Source organism: Notechis scutatus, chromosome 2, assembly GCF_049901735.1.
Source record: "Notechis scutatus isolate UNSWTSFEM ecotype Mainland chromosome 2, rNotScu1.2, whole genome shotgun sequence".
NCBI classification, from domain to species: Eukaryota; Metazoa; Chordata; class Lepidosauria; order Squamata; family Elapidae; genus Notechis; species Notechis scutatus.
Window position 1 is genome coordinate 192,841,101 of NC_142010.1, and position 22,445 is coordinate 192,863,545.

Sequence of the window (22,445 nt, forward strand, 5' to 3'; positions counted from 1 at the left end):
AGAGACATATTGATTAGCAGAATCTAGAAAGATCTGAAAATGATTGAATAAATTATTGGACTTCAGATGTACTGTGAAAGAGAAGATGATTAATCTTGACATTTTTTTTCTGGCTATGTTGCTATGCGTTTAATACTCTTACATGAAAATACTTATTTCTATCTATTGATTCATATGTACTTTGTGTGAATAAAATCTGAAATATAAATGAGAAGTACCATGTTTTACAGAGGCATACATGCATCGTTATTTACACACAGTTACTAACGATAGGCCTGAAGTAAATTTTAGCTAAATGAATACACAACCACATCTATAATATCTTAATGTTGTTCAGCCATGAACTGTATTTCATAGCAATATTACATTGAAGAGGAAAATTAAGCATAAATAGTGAATGGAAATGATGATTTCTTAGTTTCCACAATACGTCCTTTAGTTCTGTTCATATTATATTATAGTATTGCTTAATAATTTTGAAGGTCTGTGATGTGTGACATGAAATTCCAAAGATTATTAAAACATATAGTAAAAGATCTGATAAAATATCACATTAAAAGTTAGAATTATCTGTTTTCAGAAGTTTATTTCCTTTTTCTCATACATTTATACCTACAATCACTTACTCCAATTTCTATTTTATACTGTACATCAACATAATTATGCCAATTTCATATATTGGTCATAAATTTCTGTCTAATTTCTTCTTAATACAACACTTAAAACATTATTTTTTAAGACTCATGGTGCTGCATAAAGTTCTCAATTTAACCTTGATAACTGGAGCCTTTCTATTGTAGTTGTCTCCTTCCTTTTCTTTTTCTGTTCTTTGAACAGAATTTTTAAAATAACATTTTGAGTCCTTCTGTTTTTTCAAAATATAAATGTAAAAATTTTATGATGAAAAATGAAAATTTTCAATACATACAGTTATGAACTTGATATCAAAAACCTTGCAATAATTGTTTATTTTTGTATTTTAAAAAAGTATGAAGTAAATCCCCCCAATAATTGGCTTATTGTGTTGGTTTCTAATCACAGTCATCTGTGATTTTTTTTTCTTGCTTTTATGAATAAGTTTTGGAATTCAGATAGTTCCGAAATGTTGCTTAAATTGCTATAACTTATCTACTTTTCTGTTGCTCTTGCCATGTTTATAAATGATTGCCTTTACTAGAAACCATCATAGATACTTAAGTGCGGAACTGAGAAAGCAATTTCCGTATTCAAGGTTAAAAGCAATGCTGCACATTAGTACAATCACTTCTATACATGGTGTGGGAACAGGATCAAACTATATAAGCACAGAATCTACTCTGAAAGAGACATGACATTTATACAGAGTCTAATTGTCAAAATTGTGCTGATAGGTTAAAAGTTCACGTGGTCTCTGCATAGTTCTAGTTGTGGAGTGTAGAGATATGTGGTGCTTAAGCTTTGGTAACCTTCAGTTGCGAAGAAAAATGTGTCTGAATGTATTCATGAATGTGAACAAGCCATTAAAGGCTTAAATTGTTTCAAATACAAACATACTTTTTCATAATTTTAATTTTTATTGTTTGCCCTTCTTACATTTCACTTTTTCTGATTGATATTTAATATTATTTTATATGGTCTTTTGGGGTGCTATCAATTTATTTTCTATAATCGTTACTATGCTCTGTGCATGGTCATTGAATTTATGCCTTTTTTGTATCTATATTCAGTTTAAGTGACATTTTATCTTTCTTAGATCAAAATGCATATGATTTTCTTGATGTGCTTCAATAACAAGTACATCCTTCATTGTCAATTAGTCTGCTAGAATAGTATCCAAAATGCATTGACACATGTCTTTCTAGCTTATTCTAAAATGAAAACCACTTGCTCCAGAAAGCACGACTTATCTATCACAGTAACTATTCTGTTATTGAAACAACTTTTTTCTGATCTTATGAAATGAAGAGGCAAATGCTTTTGTACCAAGATTAGATATGCTTGAGGTTTCATTTTGCGGGAACTTCAGCACAAATATGACTTTGGTGTTCTGAATTGGTAAGTACTAAGGCCTGATGCAATTTGTCCTAGAATCATGGTATCTTCAGGAGATCGTCTTAACAAGTTATGTATTTTTTCAGCTTCTCAGTTTGGGCTACTGAACATTCTGGAGGCTTTGGTTTGCTTTTCTCTAATCTCAGATATAAGGGTAGGAAGAAGCTGCACTTGCAAAAGGTGTCCATGCGACAGAATTTGGTGTCATCATAAAAGAGAAAGAAGAAACTCTGTTGACCAAATTGCTGCTTTCCTAAATTTCTGAGGCTAGTGGGAGAAGATGAGTTATTTGTTAACCTCAGTTCCCTTCAGTGCCATAAAAGTATGGTATTGCAATAACAATAGACACAGCTTTTCTAAAAGGTTCCCGAAATTCAGCTGCAACTGAGATCTTTGCTCCACAAATATGAACTTGCAGAACCACAATTATTGGTAAGTAGTTACTTTTTCAACAACAACAAAAGATGATAGTTTTGTTGTCAATTAAGAAAAGTGGGAATTGTATGGATTTAAAACATTATGTATTAAGAGTTTCACCTTTGAAGAAGTGTGAAGGTTATCCTAAACAACAGATTCTGAGTTTCAGTCTATAAATAGTGAAAATAGTTATTGACTTTTTGCAAGAGAAGTATCAACACATTTGAGAGCTTGTAGGTTTGTTAAATTATGTAATAAAACAAGGTTAGAGACAAACAAAATTAAGATGAAGATTCCGGAGCATTATAACGAACACTGAATATATTTGTTGACGGTTGAAATTTGACTGATTATTGAGGGGAAAAGGGTATCTTCAAAATTGCAGCACTTTGTCCTGCAACATTTTGTTGTATTTCCTGCTTGTTTATTTCTCTTAGGCACATTTTATTGAAAAAGACAGTGTTATATTCATCAATTATTTGCTTCCTGAGTTAGCTAATTTGGAAACTAATTTTGAAATTGTGCATGGCATAAGATTAAGTCACATTCTTGGTATATACTTCTATCTGAATTGTTCAAAAACTACTCTGTTTTTCCCCCCCAGTTGATTTTAGTTGATAGAGATTGTACATATTTCTGATTGTTTTAGATCTGGGGAAAAAAGATAAGAATTTACTCTAAGATTAAAAATCTTACAGTAATGATATAATTCTGAAATAATTGAGATTAGTGAGCCAATAGGCTATCAGGACATCCTATAATAGCATCAGAAGTTTATGTCGCTTGTGAATTAAAATCACTTGTCATTTAAGTGAAAATGTAGCTACTCCATTCTACTTTGCTCAGAGCAGTTAATTCTTTCCCCTCTAATAAAGACCTAAATATAGGAAGGTACAGATTTGGCATATAATTTTATATCATAATATTAGAACTATGGATCCATAGTCTTATATGGATTACAGCCCATGGTCTTCGACAGTTTTTACTTAATATTACTCAGAGCTGTGGAATGATAATAAAAAGGAATGGACTGATATACTTCACCTTAGTCCTCAAAATTATAAATTATTTTTAATCCTTGTTCAGGTTCATATAATAATAACATTTCAATTGATGTTAATTTATATGATTACAGAAACCAATAAGCATTCTGTACAAACAATACTATTTATAAAGGATGCTTCTTCAAAAATTAAATAATTTAAAACATGAAACAGCTGCATGGATTGCTATGCTGGGCTTCTATGAAAAGAACTGACATGATTTTTAAAATAAGCTCTCTTTTTTTTCCAAAAAAGAAAAAAGAAAAGCAAACTTAATTGGTCTCTAGGGAAACAGTAAGCTTTTATCTTGCATATTTTATCAGTAGTTTAAACTGTTAATATTTTTTACTAAAAAATGTTTGACCCAGAGTAGAAAAAAATGATGTGATGCTTTAACCGTCATGTACTATAACTGTAATATTTTAACATTGCATATCCTAAAGCATTTTAATACTGTGAGAGATTTGTTTGGAATTGTACATTAGTGTGTACAATTAAATAAATTTTAATTTTACAGTTGCTTCATCATGTTCAGTTTCCTATGATTCTCCTGCATTCAACAGCAACAAATCATTACAACCACAGCTTACCATTAAAACAGAAGCTCTTGGATCTTCTTCTCCTGTTCTTCACCTACCCTCTGCTGGGCCTCCTTGTGATGAGGAACAAGTATCCTCTCCTGGATATTCTTCTGGACCTTTGCCATCTTTTACTATCTCCCCATCTTCTGGACTTGCTTTTTCTGGAATTCCTTTAATTGCAGGACCTTCTCCTGATGGATCTTTTCTCATTAGACCTTCACATGGTTATTCTAAAATGGATATATTAATTTCTGAACTAAGAGAATTAAAAGAGGAGGTGGGTAGTGCTGTTCAGGAACTAAAAAACATAACTGATCAGCTGGGCCATTTGCTTGCGTACACAGAACAAAAGTCAAAAGTAATTCCTACTACACCTACTGAGAGTTGAGTTATATCGTGGAAAGACAACCTCCATCTGGATTATTTTAATGAATACTATTTAACTATGTTATTCTACGTTCATTTTTTTCAAAAGCATGACCAAAATATTATCTGAAAAGAACTATATATCTATATTCTGCTAGCAAATCATTTGTCCTGTTGTAAATATATAATATTTCATAGTAAATAAATGTATACATACCTTATATGTCAGTTTTTGTGTTTTTATTTACAGTATATTTAGAGACTGTTTTCTCCAAAACTGGTTATTTATTATTGTCCTAATACATCAATATTCCTAAAATAAGAATTGTTTCTAACTTCCTGTTAGAAAGTACATTTCAGTGGAAAGCTGATGTGGGTTTGTTTATCTGATAATCATCTTAACAGAGGTTTTTTTCAATGGGATTTTTGTGCAATAAGTTATAAAATTTCACTAAGTTAATACCATATTCCCAATCGTTTTGGATGACTAGAATTCTTGAAAAATACAGTTTTTATTAATTTATAAGTCAGAAAACAGGACTACTAAAATCTGAATGATTGAAATCTCAGATTAGATTGTTTGATTCAAAGAAATATTAAGATGGTATTGAAACGGGAAGTGTGGTGGAAAAATTATTAGTATAATACATCTAATGTATATAAAATAAGTGCCTATGTTTCTTTCTGGGGGACCTTATTAGGAGTTCGAAACTATACTTATTAGATGTATATTAAGTTGAAGAGATGTTAAAAGCAAACATAATGTATTTTATATAAAAAAGTGAGTTGTTGGATCATCAGTTGGATGAGGGAGAATGTCATTTTTATCTTTTTCACTCATGCAGCCTCTCTACCATTTTAGAGATTCTGATAGAAATTCCCCTAGCTCAGGGGTTCTAGAACCACACTTTAAGAAACACTGGGCTAGAAGACAGAAACAGAAACAAAGTTCAAAATGTTCTTGATACGTTAGAAAAAAAAATCGGATGAAGCGTACTTTTTAAATCACAGGATGTAATACTACTATTCCATTGTGCACTAAAATCCTACTTCCAGTAGATGTCCAGTTTTCAATATCACTTTTTAAAAACAATTAATAAATCAGTGAGATAATAAGATAAAAATTAAGTATTGCTAGGGAGACAGATTGAGAGAACTGTATTTGGCTATCCTTCTTTAAAAAGACAGTATTTGGTTATGCCAAATCATACCTGGTTAACATGAAGGATTTAACTGCTAATTTATTTTTGTATGCATATAAAATGTTTTCATCCCTGAGATATAGCCTCTCATACCAAGTTTGTAACCCAATTATGGAATTTGTCCTTTTTTGTATTTGTATTTCCACAAATACAGAATTGCTATAAAACAATGTGCTGTTTCTTATCATTCAAGGACAGTTTAGCAAATGCTATTACTAGTAGGCAAGTGCTGTAGATATAAACAATGCTGATATGTAGTCAGAATATCATATTGAGAATGTAAGAGCTCTGATATCAAATCTCAACTTGGTTAAGAGGTTCACTGAATAATATTGGGCTATTAAGTCACCACCTTTCGGTCTAATCTATGCTGTCCTGAACTCCTTGGACAAAATTTGGGATATGAGTTATATAAATAAACATAATTTATTTGGATATAAGATAATTTCATGCATTATTCCATCTTGGTAATATAATTGCATTAACATTTGCATTAAGATTGAATTAGTATTTTTATTATACTCAAGTGCTTTAAGCAGCTGAAATTACAACTTGCTAAAGTTGTGGACTGAGATTAAAGATTTATCTAGGCTGTGTTTTTATTGAATCTGCTATGTTATCATATGTATATTTGTAGATTTATGATTTTTGTATTAACAGAATTAATATAATAGTTGCTGTACAAACATTGTAGCCATAATCCAAAATGGAAATAGATATGTGAATCTCAATGATATAAACACGTCCTTAATATGTTTCAATGATTGCATTGAGCTTAAATCATGTAACTGAATTTTAATCCGTTCTTAAAAATGGTAATTTGTAATGCAAAATTCTTCAATGTATCTTTGTTGTTTTTCTGTACGTAAGTAAATTGCATTGCATTCAGCATAAGATTACATCAATTCTTAATACAATACCGTATTTTCCAGTAGCAAACACTTTTGGAATTTTGGAGTTAAATTAATCACAACCAAGATTTTATATTTTGTTTTTAAAGTTCAGTCTCAGTTATAAAAATATTCTAAAGACATTTTCTAGATGTTGTAATCCAAACTAATTATGATGTGTAAAAACTAAATAGCGTTTACTAGGATTTAATGAGTTGATTTCATTTAAGGGGAGTAGGAAGGTTCTAGTAAGCCACATATAGAGTAGGAAGGCATTTAGAAAGTACATTTATTCTTACCTTTATTTTTAGTCTTATAGACTATTTGAAAAAAGACCTTAATTGCAAGCAGAATGAGGGGATAGAAATAAGGCCCATGTTTCCTAAGGACCCCATTGAATGGCATTAGATCTGTGTGAACTATGGGCAGTGGTCTACTTTTTTTCCCTTTTTCCTTCCATAATGATACTTTAAAGTCATGTATATGAAATAAAAATATTCAGAGTCAGTTCTGTTCCCTATTTTCGGTTAGTCTGTTCCCTATTTTGGCACATAGTGTAACTTCTTGACTTTGCATCCATTGTGCAAACGGGACTATTCTGATACCTTCTGTTTATGATTTTATTTATGACTCTCAAATGCATTGCTTTCAGTATCTAAATCAAGTATGGAGCTTTTATTAAATGGAAATGGATTTGGGATTTAAGCTGGTGAAGTAGATTCCAAAATACTCTGCATCTGTGTTGGTATCCCATTGTGATTTCCCTATAACTTCATAGGAAAACTGACATACTGTTGTTGCTGTCTGTGAAAGCTAAGCAGGTGTCCAGTGCAGGCAAGTGGATCCTTAAGCTTTGCCTCACTTACATGTTGACTCGAGTTCTGTTTAGCAGGTGGCTTCGTGATTGGTGTACCATGTGACATTTACCAAGGGAGTTCCTCGGAGGGCAGTCTGCTCAGAGAAGCAGAGGGGCTTGCCTTTTGATGAAGAAATTGCTGAAACTCATGTTTCATTAGTGTCTCTTATGGTTCTTGGGAAGCAAACAACAGTTTAATTAAAGTCTGACGTAAACACATTTCTGCACATTATCCCTGCAGCATTTTATCTCATTAGAATTGATCAAAATAGTTGCCTTGGGCTAACTTGAACAGATATACATCTGGAGCACCATGTGTGCAAGCTGCCTTGAGTGAGTTACATGCGCTATGCTTCATAGCAACTTACTTGTTTGCTTTACTTTGTAGGTGCAGTTACCTTGTTGGGAAATGAATTGATCTAACTTTTTCCAATTTGTCTGGGCCTTTGTATCACTGACATGCTAGTAATTTCAGATTTACTATGTAATGCAATCCAGATATGCATATTTTTTATCTTTTTAATACCTTGGAGTAATAACTGAAGCTTTTAATTTATCCAAGCTTCTGTTTAATTTCTTCAGGAATGTATTCAGATACCGTTGTCTACTCTGTATTACCATATACATACAAAGTGATGGTATCAGGATATTAGTAACCAAAATTTACAAAATGACAACAGGTTTTTTTTTTCCTGTACTGTAGAACACATAGTATAGTTTTAGCTCAGCTCCTCTGAGTCTTGGCACTTTAACTCACAAAATTATCAACAATGGTGAAGATGTTTGGGATATTCTCAACATTGTAATTTTCACATTTAAAGGGTAGGGGGGACTTAGGCTATAGAAGGCTATTTAAAATGAAGCCGGACAACTTTGTAATGTTAAATCCATACTAACTTCGATTTCTTTTACTGCATCTGTCAGTTTGATCCACAATTAATAGAATCCATTCCATTACTGGCGTAAGTGGCTTTGTTGCAGTTTTGAATTTGGGCTGTGCAAAACATTTTAAAAGATGCTTCAGAAAGTGCATTGGTGTGAATGATGCATTCCTCCTTTTGAAGCATTAGAACAGCTGTTTCTTCGGGAAGTTGAGGCAGCTGCTGCAAAAGCTTTCTTCTATTGTCTTTGCATATATGTGCATCCAAAACAATGCTTCCATTGGGGAAAGAAGTTGTGCTGAGCCTCCTAACATATGCCGCTGTTTCAATACATCAAAGAGGGGTGTTTTGCTAACATGCTTCGTGGTGTACCCTTTTCAAATGCTTTACATAGCTCTGTTTGGGGTACCTTATGTTTGTTACTCCACTATGAATCACCCATTTCATCATGTGATCCTAATTGCTACAACATATATTGTTGATGTGATTAATTAAAATATGCTTAAGTTTCTTCCTTAAAAATACATCACAGATGCATGTAGTCCCAGAAATAATCAGTGGAGAATACCTAATCCATTTTTGATATATTAAATACAGACAAGAGTTTGTACTTGGTACAAACATATTTGTCTCAGAATAACATGTTTTGATTTAGTCACATCTAAAGCATGTCAGTATTTTACTTTTCTTTCACAATTTCCTGTCTCTCTCCCTGAAGCAATTATTTATTTAAGTTATTTATTTACCAAGACAATAAAGCTCACTTAAAATGATTTACTTTACCTTTTGAAGAAACACAGGACTCTCACTAGATTTATTAATTGACAAGGATATGTGTCTGAAAACAAGACTTTACTAATTGTGAACTTCTACTCATATTTAACTTGGAAAATAATTTTTGTATCTTTGAACCGTTCAATTCTTTTTTTCAAATGTTGTTTAATGATGGGAGATTATGAACTAACGTATGAAGTAGTGTTCATAGTAACCTACCAGTTCGGTCAATGTAGTTTTTAGTACAAGTTTCGACTGTCAGTAACGTCTGTACTGTTTATTTCCTTTTTTAAGTTTAGAAATCAATGTTTTATATGCTGCTTTCTTTCTTTTTTGAAATTGCATTATATAAATTCGGTAGTGGTTAGTCTGTACCTAGATGTACAAGGCAGTACTGAAGTCTGAAGTTTGTTAACCAACCCATGCCTGTTTCCACATTCCTGCTACAGTATATTTTTTAACAGAAAAAAATGGTGAGACTAAGAAAAAAAATAGTTACTAAGGTTCTGCTTGAAAATGTCAGTGGGCTACTGTTTAAATCGGAAGAAGCAAACCCTCTGAACTCTTTTTGGGCTCAAAGCACACAGCAGGAGCAAATTCATTGATTTTGAGAGCTTTTTATCTTCAAGGTGGGAATTTGGATCTGTTGGGCCTATCAAGTGCCACAACAACCTCCTAGGACTTTAATCTCAGCCTGGGTTCTTTGTAATCTCACGCTCACAATCATGAAAGAATCATTATATGAAAAGCCAATAGTTAAATCTTTTCAAGTAGATTCTTATAAAATGAGTTTTAAGAAAATGAGAAAGCTATTTATTTGGAAAATAAACAGTACATTCAATTTATTTAGTATGAAGTTGACAATTTGGTGGTGGTGGGGGGGTTGTGCCACTCTTGGCTTAATGGAAAAGTTCCTGCAGTTTTTCTGCTCTATGTTTCAGAAGTAGTTGGCCATTGCCTTCTTCTTAGGGCTGAAATAGAGTGTGATTAGCCCAAGGTCACCCACTTGACTTCCAGGCTTAAGACAGAAGTAGAATCCAAATTCTTCCTCATAATGCAATATTTTAAACACTAGACTAAACTGGCTGTCAGGAGAAAATATATTTCATTGAGGCAATTCCGTTAACTTTAGAGAACCTCTGACAGATAGATTAGACAGGAAGAGAAAGAGAAAAATAGAGGGCTAGACTTGATTTCACTGAGGCATCCATCATAGATGGATAGAGAATTAAACATGTATGCCCCATGTTTCTGAAATCCTTTATGTCTATTCGTTAATTTAAAAAAATAAATAACCTCAAATAAAATTACTTTGGATGAATTGTTTGATTTATGTAATTTATAATTTTTTGTTACTTAAACAACTAAACAGTAATGAATGGCTAAGCAGTCTTTGTAATAGTGATGGAGATGTTTCTTAGTAACTTGCATTTTCATTTTTTCCAAGGGATTTGTAATCTTAAATGGTATTTGGCAAACCTCAGAATAATCCTGTTGTAAGTTGCCTTGAATTGATATTGCGAAATGGTGAATGAATGAATAAATAAATTCATTTATTGAATCAATCAATCAATCAATGAAACAGTCTTTAATTAATATGTAGTGAAAACTGGAAATGAAAGTAAACATGTAAGGTAAAAAGAATTGAGAATATGTCAACTGATCTATACTGATTATATATAACATTTGTAGGATTAGTTGTAAAGGAGAGGAAAATTATACTGCCTTTGTGAAATAAATACAGATATACAGTATATTAAAAAGTAGTTACTAACAGTGGAATTGCTGATGTGGATATGCATTTTAAAGCAAGTGTGTGTGTGGCACGTGTGTGTGTTTATGTATGATTTTATTGTGTAAATATGAGGTGTGCAAATCTTATATAATGACCCCATAAAAATTGGTGATAGCATCTCTTATGTCTTAGAATTTTATTTGATGGTTACTCGAGGAAGCCTATAAGTGTTCATCTAAAGTAATGCATATCCTTTACTGTTTTCTAATGCAGTGCATTTTAGTCACTAACCTAGGAACTGTTAATGTTAAAAGAGCATAATCAATTTACCTAGAATCATGATTGTAATGTTGGGGTTAATGGACATGTTGTGTTGTATGCCATTGCAGATATGTCTTCTCCTACAATGAAGAAACCTGAAAAGCCTTTGTTTAGCACTACATCTCCCCAGGATTCTTCGCCAAGACTGACTTTCCAGCATCATCATCCAGGAATCCCAGGAGTTGCACACAGTGGTGAGGAAACAAAAGTGATAGAAAATATCTCAATGTCTATTTTTCAAAATGCAAGAAAATACAGGAAGGTTGGGTAAATGTAATATAAATTCAGAAGTTAACTCAAAATTATACCAGATATCCTATGAGCTGGAGGCTTGGAAAATTTCTCTTGCTTCAGCTGAACTACAGTATATTTGTTTAGCTAATGTAAACAACATCTCATTTTGGAGAGACATCCGTTTTATCACATCCCTAGGAGTTTTGTTTTATTTAATAATTAGAAAAATAGTAAAATAAAAACATGTTGAACCAGTTTGATGCGGTTAAGGCATCAGGCTAGAATCCAGGAGATTGTGAAGTCTAGTCGTAACTTAGGCCCAAAGTGAACAGGGTGATAGTGTACCAGAAACTTTTTCCCCAATTCTAGGAAGTTAGCAATGGCAAATCACTTCCTAAGAAAATTGCAGGGATTTGTTTAGGCAGTTGACAGTGATTAGCATTTCTCGCAATGAATAAATACATAAATAAATAAAAACAAGCCATTAAAATACAAATTGTTAAAGGAATTAATTGCTGTGGAAGGGCAACATAAAAAGATTGGCTTTTAAATAGGCCAATGTAGTGCCTGGTGTTTTGTGGAAAGGAAGACAGGAGTCTGTAGTATAAGACAGTAAGCTTTGACTCATTAAAAGCTAACCCTTACCCGCAGCTCTTAAAATCCTGTGAAACTGATATAACGGACAAAGCTCGGTCAAATCACGTTTGGGGCTTACCATAGTCATTCTGATACTTTGAGTCTGACTCAGTTTTTTACACAGGTGTGATAAATATATACAGGAAGTCATTCCAGCCAGTTATTTAATCATTACATTGTGAATTAATGGTACTTCTGAGATTTCACTTTGTGAATTGTGTCTAGTTTGGGGCATAACAGTGATTCATTGAAGTTGAAACAGGTTCAGTGAAGTTGATTGGGAGGGGAGGTGGGGGGTTGTTATCTTTAGCTTTAGAAAAAGTTAGTTGAAGAGGCCATGGTAGCATGCTTTAAATACCTGAGAAGATGTCACATAATAGAAGTTCAAGGTCTTTCTCATTTTGTGAAGGGTGTAGAGTAATGGATTCAAGCTATAGAAAGGCAGATTAGCTTCCAAACTGGAGCAGCAGTTTGGCAGTGGGTTGACAGTCATTTGTCTGGATCCCAATAGCTATTTAAGCAGATTTGGAGGGAATGCGCAGAAGAGGTAGAATTTATTCTATTAAGTCAACTATATAGGATAAAAGATTGAGCAAACTCTCATTTTTTAATTTATTTCAGTCATAGTGAAACACTATATTTGTGCTTTTAGACTTCTAATATAATTTTAAAATCTTTGTGGATAGAAAAAAGACCTGTCTTGATTATCAGAAACTGAATAAAATTATATTTTGAACTTGGAACAAAACAACCCCGTGTAGCATTTTTATTGGGATAGCTCAAGCAAGATTTTGCACCTGGTGACTTTCTAAAAATTCTTGCTTTATTATTTACAATCAAATTTATAAATTATATTTTTATCATAATGATTGTAAAATATGAAGGCAGCCTACAACTAAACTCTTTACCCAACAATTTTAATTTGTGTTCAGTGTCAGATCAGCAAGATAGTGTCAGTAATTATTTTATTTATATATTTATTTATTTAGTATATTTTTATAGCTGCCTATCTAATATATGGGACTCTGAATAGCATACAGAGTTACACAATACCAAAACAACAAAATCACCAAAAAAGTAACATCAAAAACCATTAAAAACAATGAAATTATTAAGAATTGTTTTAAAAAGCATAATCTACAGGAAAGCACATTGAATTTTACTAGCAATGCAAACAATCAGTAGGCTTTATACCCATGTTATCGAATTCCCAGCCTAGGTGGCAAAGCCATGTTTCCAAGCCTTCCTAGATATAGAGGAACTTCAGGTCACAACCGTAATCTGCTCAGGACTTCGGTCGCAACCCAATTTGGTTGCGAACAGAAGTGAGACTAACTGTGCATGTGCGTACAATTCTGCACATGCGTGGAAGGGGAAATCATCACAGAAGGAAAATTGCTGATTGATCAGCACCCAAGGATCTGTTCACGACCAGAAGCCTTATGCTAAGGTTTTGTTTATGCTTATTCAAATCAATTGCAGGTCCCAAACAGTTTAGCTCCATAAGTATGATGAAGATTATCTATTATTTGTTGCCTCTCTACTGGAAATCCTTGAACTTTAGCTAGACATTGTTATTTGTAAAAATGTAAAAAGCACTTTACTTGAAATTTTTATTTTGCCACAGTTGATGTTAGTCCTTTTTTAAATGTCTGGGGACATAACTTATTTTTAATAAAAGAATGTAGTGTCATTGATGTATGTTGACTCTTCAAGAAAACAGTTTGGGTTTTTTTCCTTCTTTATACATGGAAGTAAGACCTTAATTGACAGCTTATAGTGTACTTTAATGAAAGACTTTTAAACCTTCAAATTTTCAGCTGTGTAAACATGTCATTTAAGAGATCGTTAAATAATAGGAAGGCCTTTCTGTGAACTGAAGTGACATTATTACAGCCCTTATATCAAGAGCTGTTCTGATACTGAATTTTCTCCACAGTCATATTTATGAGTGGAGTAGATTTTCATTGGCCTAGGTTGTAAAACTACACCCTAGCTAATACATGCTTTGCAAAGTGAGATGGGCGGTATATTAATTAAAGCTATAGCTGTATATTTATTCTCCCTATATGATACAATATCATAACATGTTCATTTTTTCCTCCCTATTTCTTGTTTACGCGATATATCATATATATAAATGAAATGATATTAATTATTGAAGTATAATGTATCTTCCATCACTGAGGTACTAACTCTGCAAGTTAGTTAGAGATACAAGATAATCTGTATATTCCCTTTATTGCTGAGGACTTTACTGTGTTTTTAGGTTTAGCACACAATTGCATGGTAGAGAAATGTAAGGGGGGGGGGGGAATCTGTATGGGATATGATAGCCTTTTTGTTCAGAAAGATCTTGGGTGAAAGATTTTCCCAGGCCCTTAAGTTGAACATTCATTAGCATTTTCACAATGGGTTGCTAATTATTCATGGTGTTATTGCTTAGTAATTATTCCCCACCTCCCACCCTCATACATGCATTTAGCTAGGCTGTAGCGGAAAGTATTGTTAGATCATTTGCTGCTTCTTCGGACCATGTCTCTTAACATTCGATAAAAAAATGTTTTATTCTTTTAATTTAATTGATTTACCTTAGTTTTAGATTGTATTAGATAACAAATATACTTTCTGAAATGCAATGCTTTCTCTATGCAGAAGTATGCACAATAGAGTAAAAATGCACAGTAAAGCAAAATTGCATCACTAAAGGAAAAAACTATCTGTCTCCTGAGACGCTTCGAGTATGAAGGACCAGTGGTCCAAAAGATTGTAGGTTAAAAATGGGAAGATGGAAAGAAAATAAATACTTTTGTTTTTGTGGTATATGTTTGATTTAGATTTTTCTCTACTGTCTTATGTGCTGAATTTTATTATACAAAAGATACTAAACAACTTGTATTTTTCTTTCTCTCTAGTCATCTCAACTAGAACTCCACCTCCACCTTCACCATTGCCATTTCCACCACAAGCTATTCTTCCTCCTGCCCCATCTAGCTATTTCTCTCACCCAACTATCCGATACCCTCCTCACCTGAATCCTCAGGATACTTTGAAGAATTATTCTTATGACCCGTCCAGTCCACAAACCAGCCAGGTACTGTAACAGCCAATACTATGGTCTTGGGATGAATAGTCATGGGATGAATTTTCCTGTAACAGGTTTCAGATTGGATTCTTGCATTTGTTTTGCCCAGATTGAATCTTGTAATATAATTTAAAAAACAACAACAACCCTTCAGCATTTTGTTATCATTTGACCTTATAAAAGGTGGATGGCTACTTGTTAGCTATATTCAAACCCTTAGTGCTTTTTGGATCATTAGCTGATTTTGGAATGATATAAATAGATGAGCGTGCATAGTTTTTTGGGGGAAATTCTGAAGACTACATGGGATCAGAACAAGCTGGGGTTTCTTTTTCTGATCTGGGAAATATTCTGAATCTTTACTTTGTGTATTGTATGAAGGGAGCTGGTTGAACATGTACTTTTTCCTACTTTTTTGTTTAAAGTTTGCTAGATCTTTCTTTGTATTTAACTTATAGCCATGTATGGCAGTTACCGTGCATAAAATAAGTCTGAAGTGCTTGATTCAGGGAGAAGTCAAGAATGTGCTAATGTAAACACACACAAAAAGATCATGCAAGCCTATTTATAGTTTGCTATTTACATAAAGTCTTTTGAATTGCATACTGCTTTTCAATATTCTGAGTATATTTGGCAAACGTTTGAAATGGTGGAGAAAGGTAGCAGTGAATTGTATTAAAAAATGAAGATGAAGTGTTTAGTTTGATAAGAACAGTTGCACGTGGTTATATGTCAGTTCAGGCATGTTTTTAGCATGGCAGTAATGCAATTTTTAAATCAGAGAGGTGATTTACAACTTCGTTACAACTGTCTTCTTATAATATCATCCACATGTTGCATATATGAACTGTATAGTATCTGAAGTATAATGTACACTTTATTGCAGAACTTGATCCCTGGTTTTTTTTGCCTCTTACGTAGAATTTTCTGATTAAATTCATTTTTTGTGTTGCTAAATTTCATTTGGAGATTTTGTTTGATACTGAAAGTAAAGCATTTAGTTTCTAAGCTACTTCTCAACTTAGCATTTTTCACATTAAAGTACAAACATGGCAAAATAACAATGTCTAGAAAAGTATAACAGAAGGATAACCAAAATTTACAAGCAATAATATAAACAATAATTTAAAAATCAGCTATATAAAATTTCTATTGTCTTATTAGAACCAAGTATGCAGACTGAGTCAGGCAACATTTATCCTTCAGAAAGGAGATCCAGAAAATTGGAGCTAGTGGAGATTCAGAAAATTGAGAAAGCATGACTCTATCATACCTCCTTCCATAGTTTAGTTATTCATGTAAAAAGAAGCATTCTGTCAAACATTTTGAATCCATGTTATTTAGGGCTTTACAAATTTAAGACCAGCAGTTTTAAATTTGGCTTGGGAAAAATATAAAACTCATTAGAATTCTCACAAAATTGATAACATGTGCTTTATGTACAATTCTAGTCAACAATATTTTAATTCAATCTGTTTTATGTAGCTCCACATTCAACATGATTTAATAGTCCTGTTTAGAAGTTGCCAAATCATGTACAGGTAGTCCTGTGACAACTGTGATGCACATGCTGAAGTTAGACCATAATGGAGCATATCCATCATGGTTTTAATTCATGATGGTGGTAAAGCAGATTGCCATGTGGCTGGCCCAATGTTATGATCTTTCTGTGGTAATTGTTAAGCAAATGATCTTAAGAAGTACGTGCCATTTTTGTAGTAAACGCTGTGACTGTGGGATGCTGCAAATGGCCATAATGCAGCCCAGTTGCTGTGTGCCTGGTCACATGATTGGGTGGGGGAGGGGCAACTGTTGAAACTTTGAACAATCACTAAATTGCCGACTAAGTCAAAGTCTACCTGAAATACTATAGTAAAATTCTTATCTGGTTCTGAATGAGGTAACCAGAGTTTTGATATGTTCTCTTGTGATTCTTGTCAAATGTTATATCAAAAACAACTTCATAGTTGTTATTTTCTACTTTCAATAAAAATATTTTTTTTCTAAGATAGATTATCCACCATTTCCTATATCCTTGATTCCAAAAATGCTTACATTTAGCAACTATGTGCAGTTTGAAGGTTGATCTAATGAAAACTACAAACTAATATTATATCAGTAATGATGGATAGCTCTAAAAAAATATTTGTGTGTGTGTGAAAATAGAATTTTGAAGATAAATTTGATCCCTAAAGCAAAAATAATCATGGTTGAAGAATAGTCTCCCAGCACCACCTTCTGGAACACGCATATGATTAAAGAACAGAGTACTCTATTAATTCTGATTTGGATTTTCTGGCAGTTATGTATGACAGATATTTGCTTCTCCAGAAAGTTTTCATCAAACATAAATTTTTACATTTATTTTTTCAAAATAAAAATAAACTACATTCTAAGCCCAAAGTGTCTTAGACCAAGGGTCACCAACCTTTTGGATCTCAGGGACCACCAAACTCATACTTTCAAATCCCGAGGACCACTAATACGAATTATTTTTAAAAGCTAATATATTTAATATAAAATTTTATGTTATATATATATATATATATATATATATATATATATATATATATATATATATATATATATATATATATATATATATATATATATAACATACATACATACATACATACACACACAAAACATATATATAAATACACACACGCACACACTTACTTATTTAATTATAACAAAAATGTAAATTTTAATGATTCCGGGCTGGAAGCCTCCCCCCACCTGGCACCTTCCAAAGAAACAGAAGATCTGGCAGAGTGTGTGTGTGTGTGTCTCTGAGCTGAGGGGCCTTGGAACAACTGCTTCTGGGAGAAGCAGAGACAGAAAGGGGGCTTTGGGGGGGGGCAGTGCCCCTTTGCTGCCACTCCACGGACTTCTCAGGCATCCGTCTCCCTTTCCTTGCCTTCCTGCATGTGGGGGGGAGGGGGAAGGAAAGAGAGAGAGCCAGGAGCAATTCAAAGCTACAGAACTCCTGGGGAAGAGCCTCGGAGATACAGGCAAAGCTGCCGCAGCGGTAGCGGCTTCAATTGCTTGCTTCTCCTCTACTGCCTCCCCCTCCAGCACCACTTCCTTCTCTGGGTAGGGCGATTCTTAACTAACCGAGCATGCTAAGGCAACTCAGGGTGCTACCGCTGTGGCGGCTTTGCCTGCATCTCCGAGGATTAGATGTTGGGAGAGGCAGTGAGGGCTGGAAGAGCTGAGAGCTGCGCATGGCTCTGTCTCCCTTTCCTTGCCTGCCTGCATGTGGGGGGAGGGGGAAGGAAAGAGAGGCGGGAGCAATTCAAAGGTAGAGAACTAATGGGGAAGAGCTGACAGCAAGCGCTGGGGGTGGGGACTGTTGCTGCCGCCACCGTGTGTGGGAGGTCCGTGCATCTCAGGGACCTGACTCCAGGGTCCCTTGGAGAGCCGGAAGGCGCGAGAACTGCACAGCCCAGATTAATTGCTTTTGGAGGCCATTTCTTCTGCAAAATTTTTCCACAGCCCATCAGTGGGCTTTCTTAGATTATTTATGTTCATTATCAATATTAAATGTCAAATTAAATACATAATTAGTACTAAATCCCAATATACTAAATGTATCTTAGAGTCTAAGATACAAAATGCTGTCCGAATCTTACCGTTATTACTATTATTTATGCTGCTAAAACATAGATGGGTTAATGGTTCATAGGAATTCATTTTAGTTAGTATAACATTTCCATTATAAAGTCTAATTAAGATATCAATTAGAAGTCCTTAATATTAATTATGAAAAATCTATTTTTATTATTGGCTTTTAGTCTAAAGTGAGTTCTTTAACTAAACATTATTATCTGAAAATGCAAATAAAATCCGTCTTCTATTGTACATTTATTTAAGAAATGCATACATTTCATATTAATAAATATTTTTTAAAAAATTTGGTCCCATTATCAAATTTGTAACATTAAGAGCTTTAAAAAATTAGTATTAGCTTTTTATCTTTTGCTGCCCTGCTAATTGCATCTTTAATATTGCAAAACATAATTAGGAAATGATAATTCCCAAATATTACTGTGATGTTTCTCCCATTAAATAATTATGTGTTCATAATTTTGTTAGTTTCTGTGATTCACACATCTGTGTCTGGTCCTACCTGCGTCTTCATATGAAAGTTCCTAAAGGTCAAATTTGGCAGGAATCTCTTCTCCAATTTGGAATGCATTCTCAAAGAATGCTGCTCCCATTGTTGATTATATAATGCAAGAATCTAGGAATGTTGGTATTTTGTTCTTTGTTGGCCGTTTTTCCTCTTCTATTACTATTCAATTTTTTTCCTTTTGTTCTACCACAGCATTTTTCTTTTTGCTCTAGCATAGTGAATATTTTGCAAATTTTACCTGCCAGATTTTTCAGTTGTTGCATAGCAAATACTTTTGAAACTATAACAATAGCCTGTTGGATAGCAGGAAGAAAATGAAACTCCCTGAATTAAGTCTTTAATTACTAAAAACAAGGTTTAGTTATTTATTAAATCAAATGGCCCTTATTGATCACCAGCTGAGCCCATCGAGATGTTTGGAGGAGTTACTGAAATTTTCTGCAATTCCTTTTGTTTAGAGCAATTTCCTACGTTAAGGACAAGTTTTGTTTCTAACTCTGTCCTCAAACCAAATTTGCATTTAAACCAGAACAAATTACTTAATCCAATGTCGTCTTATTATGAACAGCTGAAAATAGACCTGACTGCATTCAGACCCTAGGCAGAAGTGAGAATTGTGTAAATCATGAGCCAAGGAGGGAGTGGGACTTGGAAATGCAATGAAGGAGAGTAGATGATCCTACACTGTTGAGCCATAGCCTCTTCTCCTGCATTGCACCTGCATTTTTTTTTCTTGAATCAGATTTCATTGTGGTTGGTTGTCTACCATTTTGAGTACTGCAAGCAGCCCATTTGTACCTGGGGTTGTTCGTAATCCAGAGTTTCATAACCTGGGGACTTCCTATATTTGACAAATGTTTGTACTCAAGCCAGTAATTTCCATATAAAGGAAATCTATGGCTGCCTAGAGATCTAATGAGTCCTAATATTGTGAAAACAATTGCCCTCTGCTTTACATTTCCATAAAATAGGACTTTGGGGAAATTATATAAATATACGCAACTACACTTAGCTGTATCGTAGAATTAGGTTAGAATTACATTCTGCAAAATTGACAACAATGTAAATTGGTATACAGTGATGCCAAGATTTTTCCAGTAGATTGTAGTACAAAAAATTCAAAAAGTATCGAGAAAGTATACGGAATGTCTCTATCCAATTGCAGTTTGAGCCAAAACAATATGCATTCCATTTAAACCCATGTGATTATAATAATTTCCAAAATCCCATCTGTACAAATGCCATGTCAAATTCCATTATGCTTTTCTCACCTCACAACATATTCATTCAATGTTGTTTTCAAGTAACTGTTGTGTTGATATTGTTATTCATAATGTAAAAAAAAAAATCATAGCATGACATCTTCACTTAAATTAAACTCCCTCAACCATTGTGTAATGCTAGACATTTAGATTAAGATCAGTTAAAGTTAAAACTCCTATAGCAGTTTTGAAATTTATTTCTTGCCTTTTTGTTTGATTTTTAAGATTGTCATAGTATTCTGTAAGCAGAATTCATTATGGAACTCGCAAGGATTTAGCCGTACTTTTACAGAGTAACATTAATTGCATTTAATTACATGTGACAGGAAACCAAGGCTTGCAGGAAACCAAGGCTGCTTCTGCTAACCAAGGAATCATTTGGCTTTGGGATGATTAGTTTTGAAGTTTGAAATCTATATGAACTGGTACTGATGAATTATCGTATTGATGCTTTACCAAAGTTAATGATTCAGTGTTAATGACTATCCTGTAAGGCAAATTAGTTATTATCCTTACAGAGTCCTGAGTACAAAAACTATCCTTGAGAATTGATATGGTGAGCTTTATAGTAGAGATTTCCTATCATTCTGCTCCATTGCCCCTCCCAACGACCCCCCACCAGCATTATAGTTGATAATGCTAAAACTATTCTGGGAACTGATGTAATAAGACAGTTATGACAGCAGTTCATCTTTGTAGCCCTTAGTTATGCAAAAAACTTTGCCTTACATATATTATTTTGCATTGCTGAAGCACTTTTTAGAATTTTATAGTAAGTTATTGTTAAGGACAAGAAGTTGTTATAGATATATTGAAATTGCATGCTAGTGAGAATAATGTTTGATCTTTAGAGATAATTTGTTTCTTGAGCAGAGATTGGTTAGAATGGAAAACTTTTTGCAAGAGCCATAACGATTTTTATTGACACCAAAATTATAACAGTAACTAGACAACTATAATAGTAAAAGCTGGTTTTGATAGGAAATATGTCTACCTCTTAAATAAAATACTTGTGGGGATTTGAATTTTGAAAACTATTTGCATTTTTAGAAATTTAACAAGAATGTATTACAAAACATATGTGAAGTAATTTAATTTTCCTTTATTCAGGGTAAAATTGTTCTGTGGGGGGTGATTACTTGCATTTTTTATACACAAGATCCAATTTATAGAAAAGATGTGTTAGTTTAAGTTCATTTGGATGAAATGGTGAACTTGTTTCTTCAATTATGAAGAATCATTTAAAATATAATTCTCAAAATTTACCATTATGCTAATAATACAAGTATATTTTGAGAATTATAAATTAACACAGTAACATATTTGGAATTATTCTTGAATATATTTGTAAGTGATCCGATGAATAAAATGTTCAGATTGAATAATGCTCAAATAAGCTACCATGCCAAAAAATATTCAGGAAATTTGCTGCTTTTGCAAGCAGCCGAAACTTGCTCACTCATAATGGCGAATAAACTTTATTTCCATCATTGATGGCTTCTTGAACTAGTTCTTTAGTTTTCCTGGGTTTTTGTTTCAACCTTGAGTAAGCATTAATCATCATTATTTGATCTCAAATCAATTAAATGCCTTGTTTTAAAGTAGCTACTTCATTGCTAATTTTCCTTTAAGAAAATTAAAAGAGTAGATTGTTATGGAATGAAAGTTCCCCTTTTGGAGTAGAGAAATTTCAAACATTTTTGTTCTGTATCCCAAGCTAAAACCCTTCCCCAAATATTTTATTACAACAAAAATAGATTCTATCTTCAGGTTTATAATAAACAAACATTACTAACAACACTCAGTAACAAAAGGAATGGAATCTGGTGGGTAGTATTATATACATGCATATATATGTATATGTGTATATGTATATATGTATATGTATATATGGGTGTGTATAAATGTGTGTATGTATATGTATATGTATATATGTGTATGTATATATATATATATATATATATATATATATATATATATATATATATATATA

General features: G+C 33.1%; 1 protein-coding gene across 13 annotated transcripts in view; it reads left to right on the forward strand.

The window, feature by feature from the left end:
- NFIB (nuclear factor I B) overlaps window positions 1-22,445 on the forward strand; it is a 322,636-nt gene that overhangs the window by 250,500 nt on the left and 49,691 nt on the right. For 11 of the 13 annotated variants that reach the window (XM_087957670.1, XM_087957673.1, XM_087957671.1 and 8 more), the window contains exons 7-8: window positions 11,166-11,291; window positions 14,883-15,061. In XM_087957670.1, the coding sequence (XP_087813796.1) occupies window positions 11,166-11,291; window positions 14,883-15,061 (305 nt within the window). Of the gene's footprint in view, window positions 1-4,008; window positions 4,660-11,165; window positions 11,292-14,882; window positions 15,062-22,445 lie in introns of those variants that run through there. The other 2 variants (XM_087957676.1, XM_026676096.2) reach the window with 1 other exon arrangement.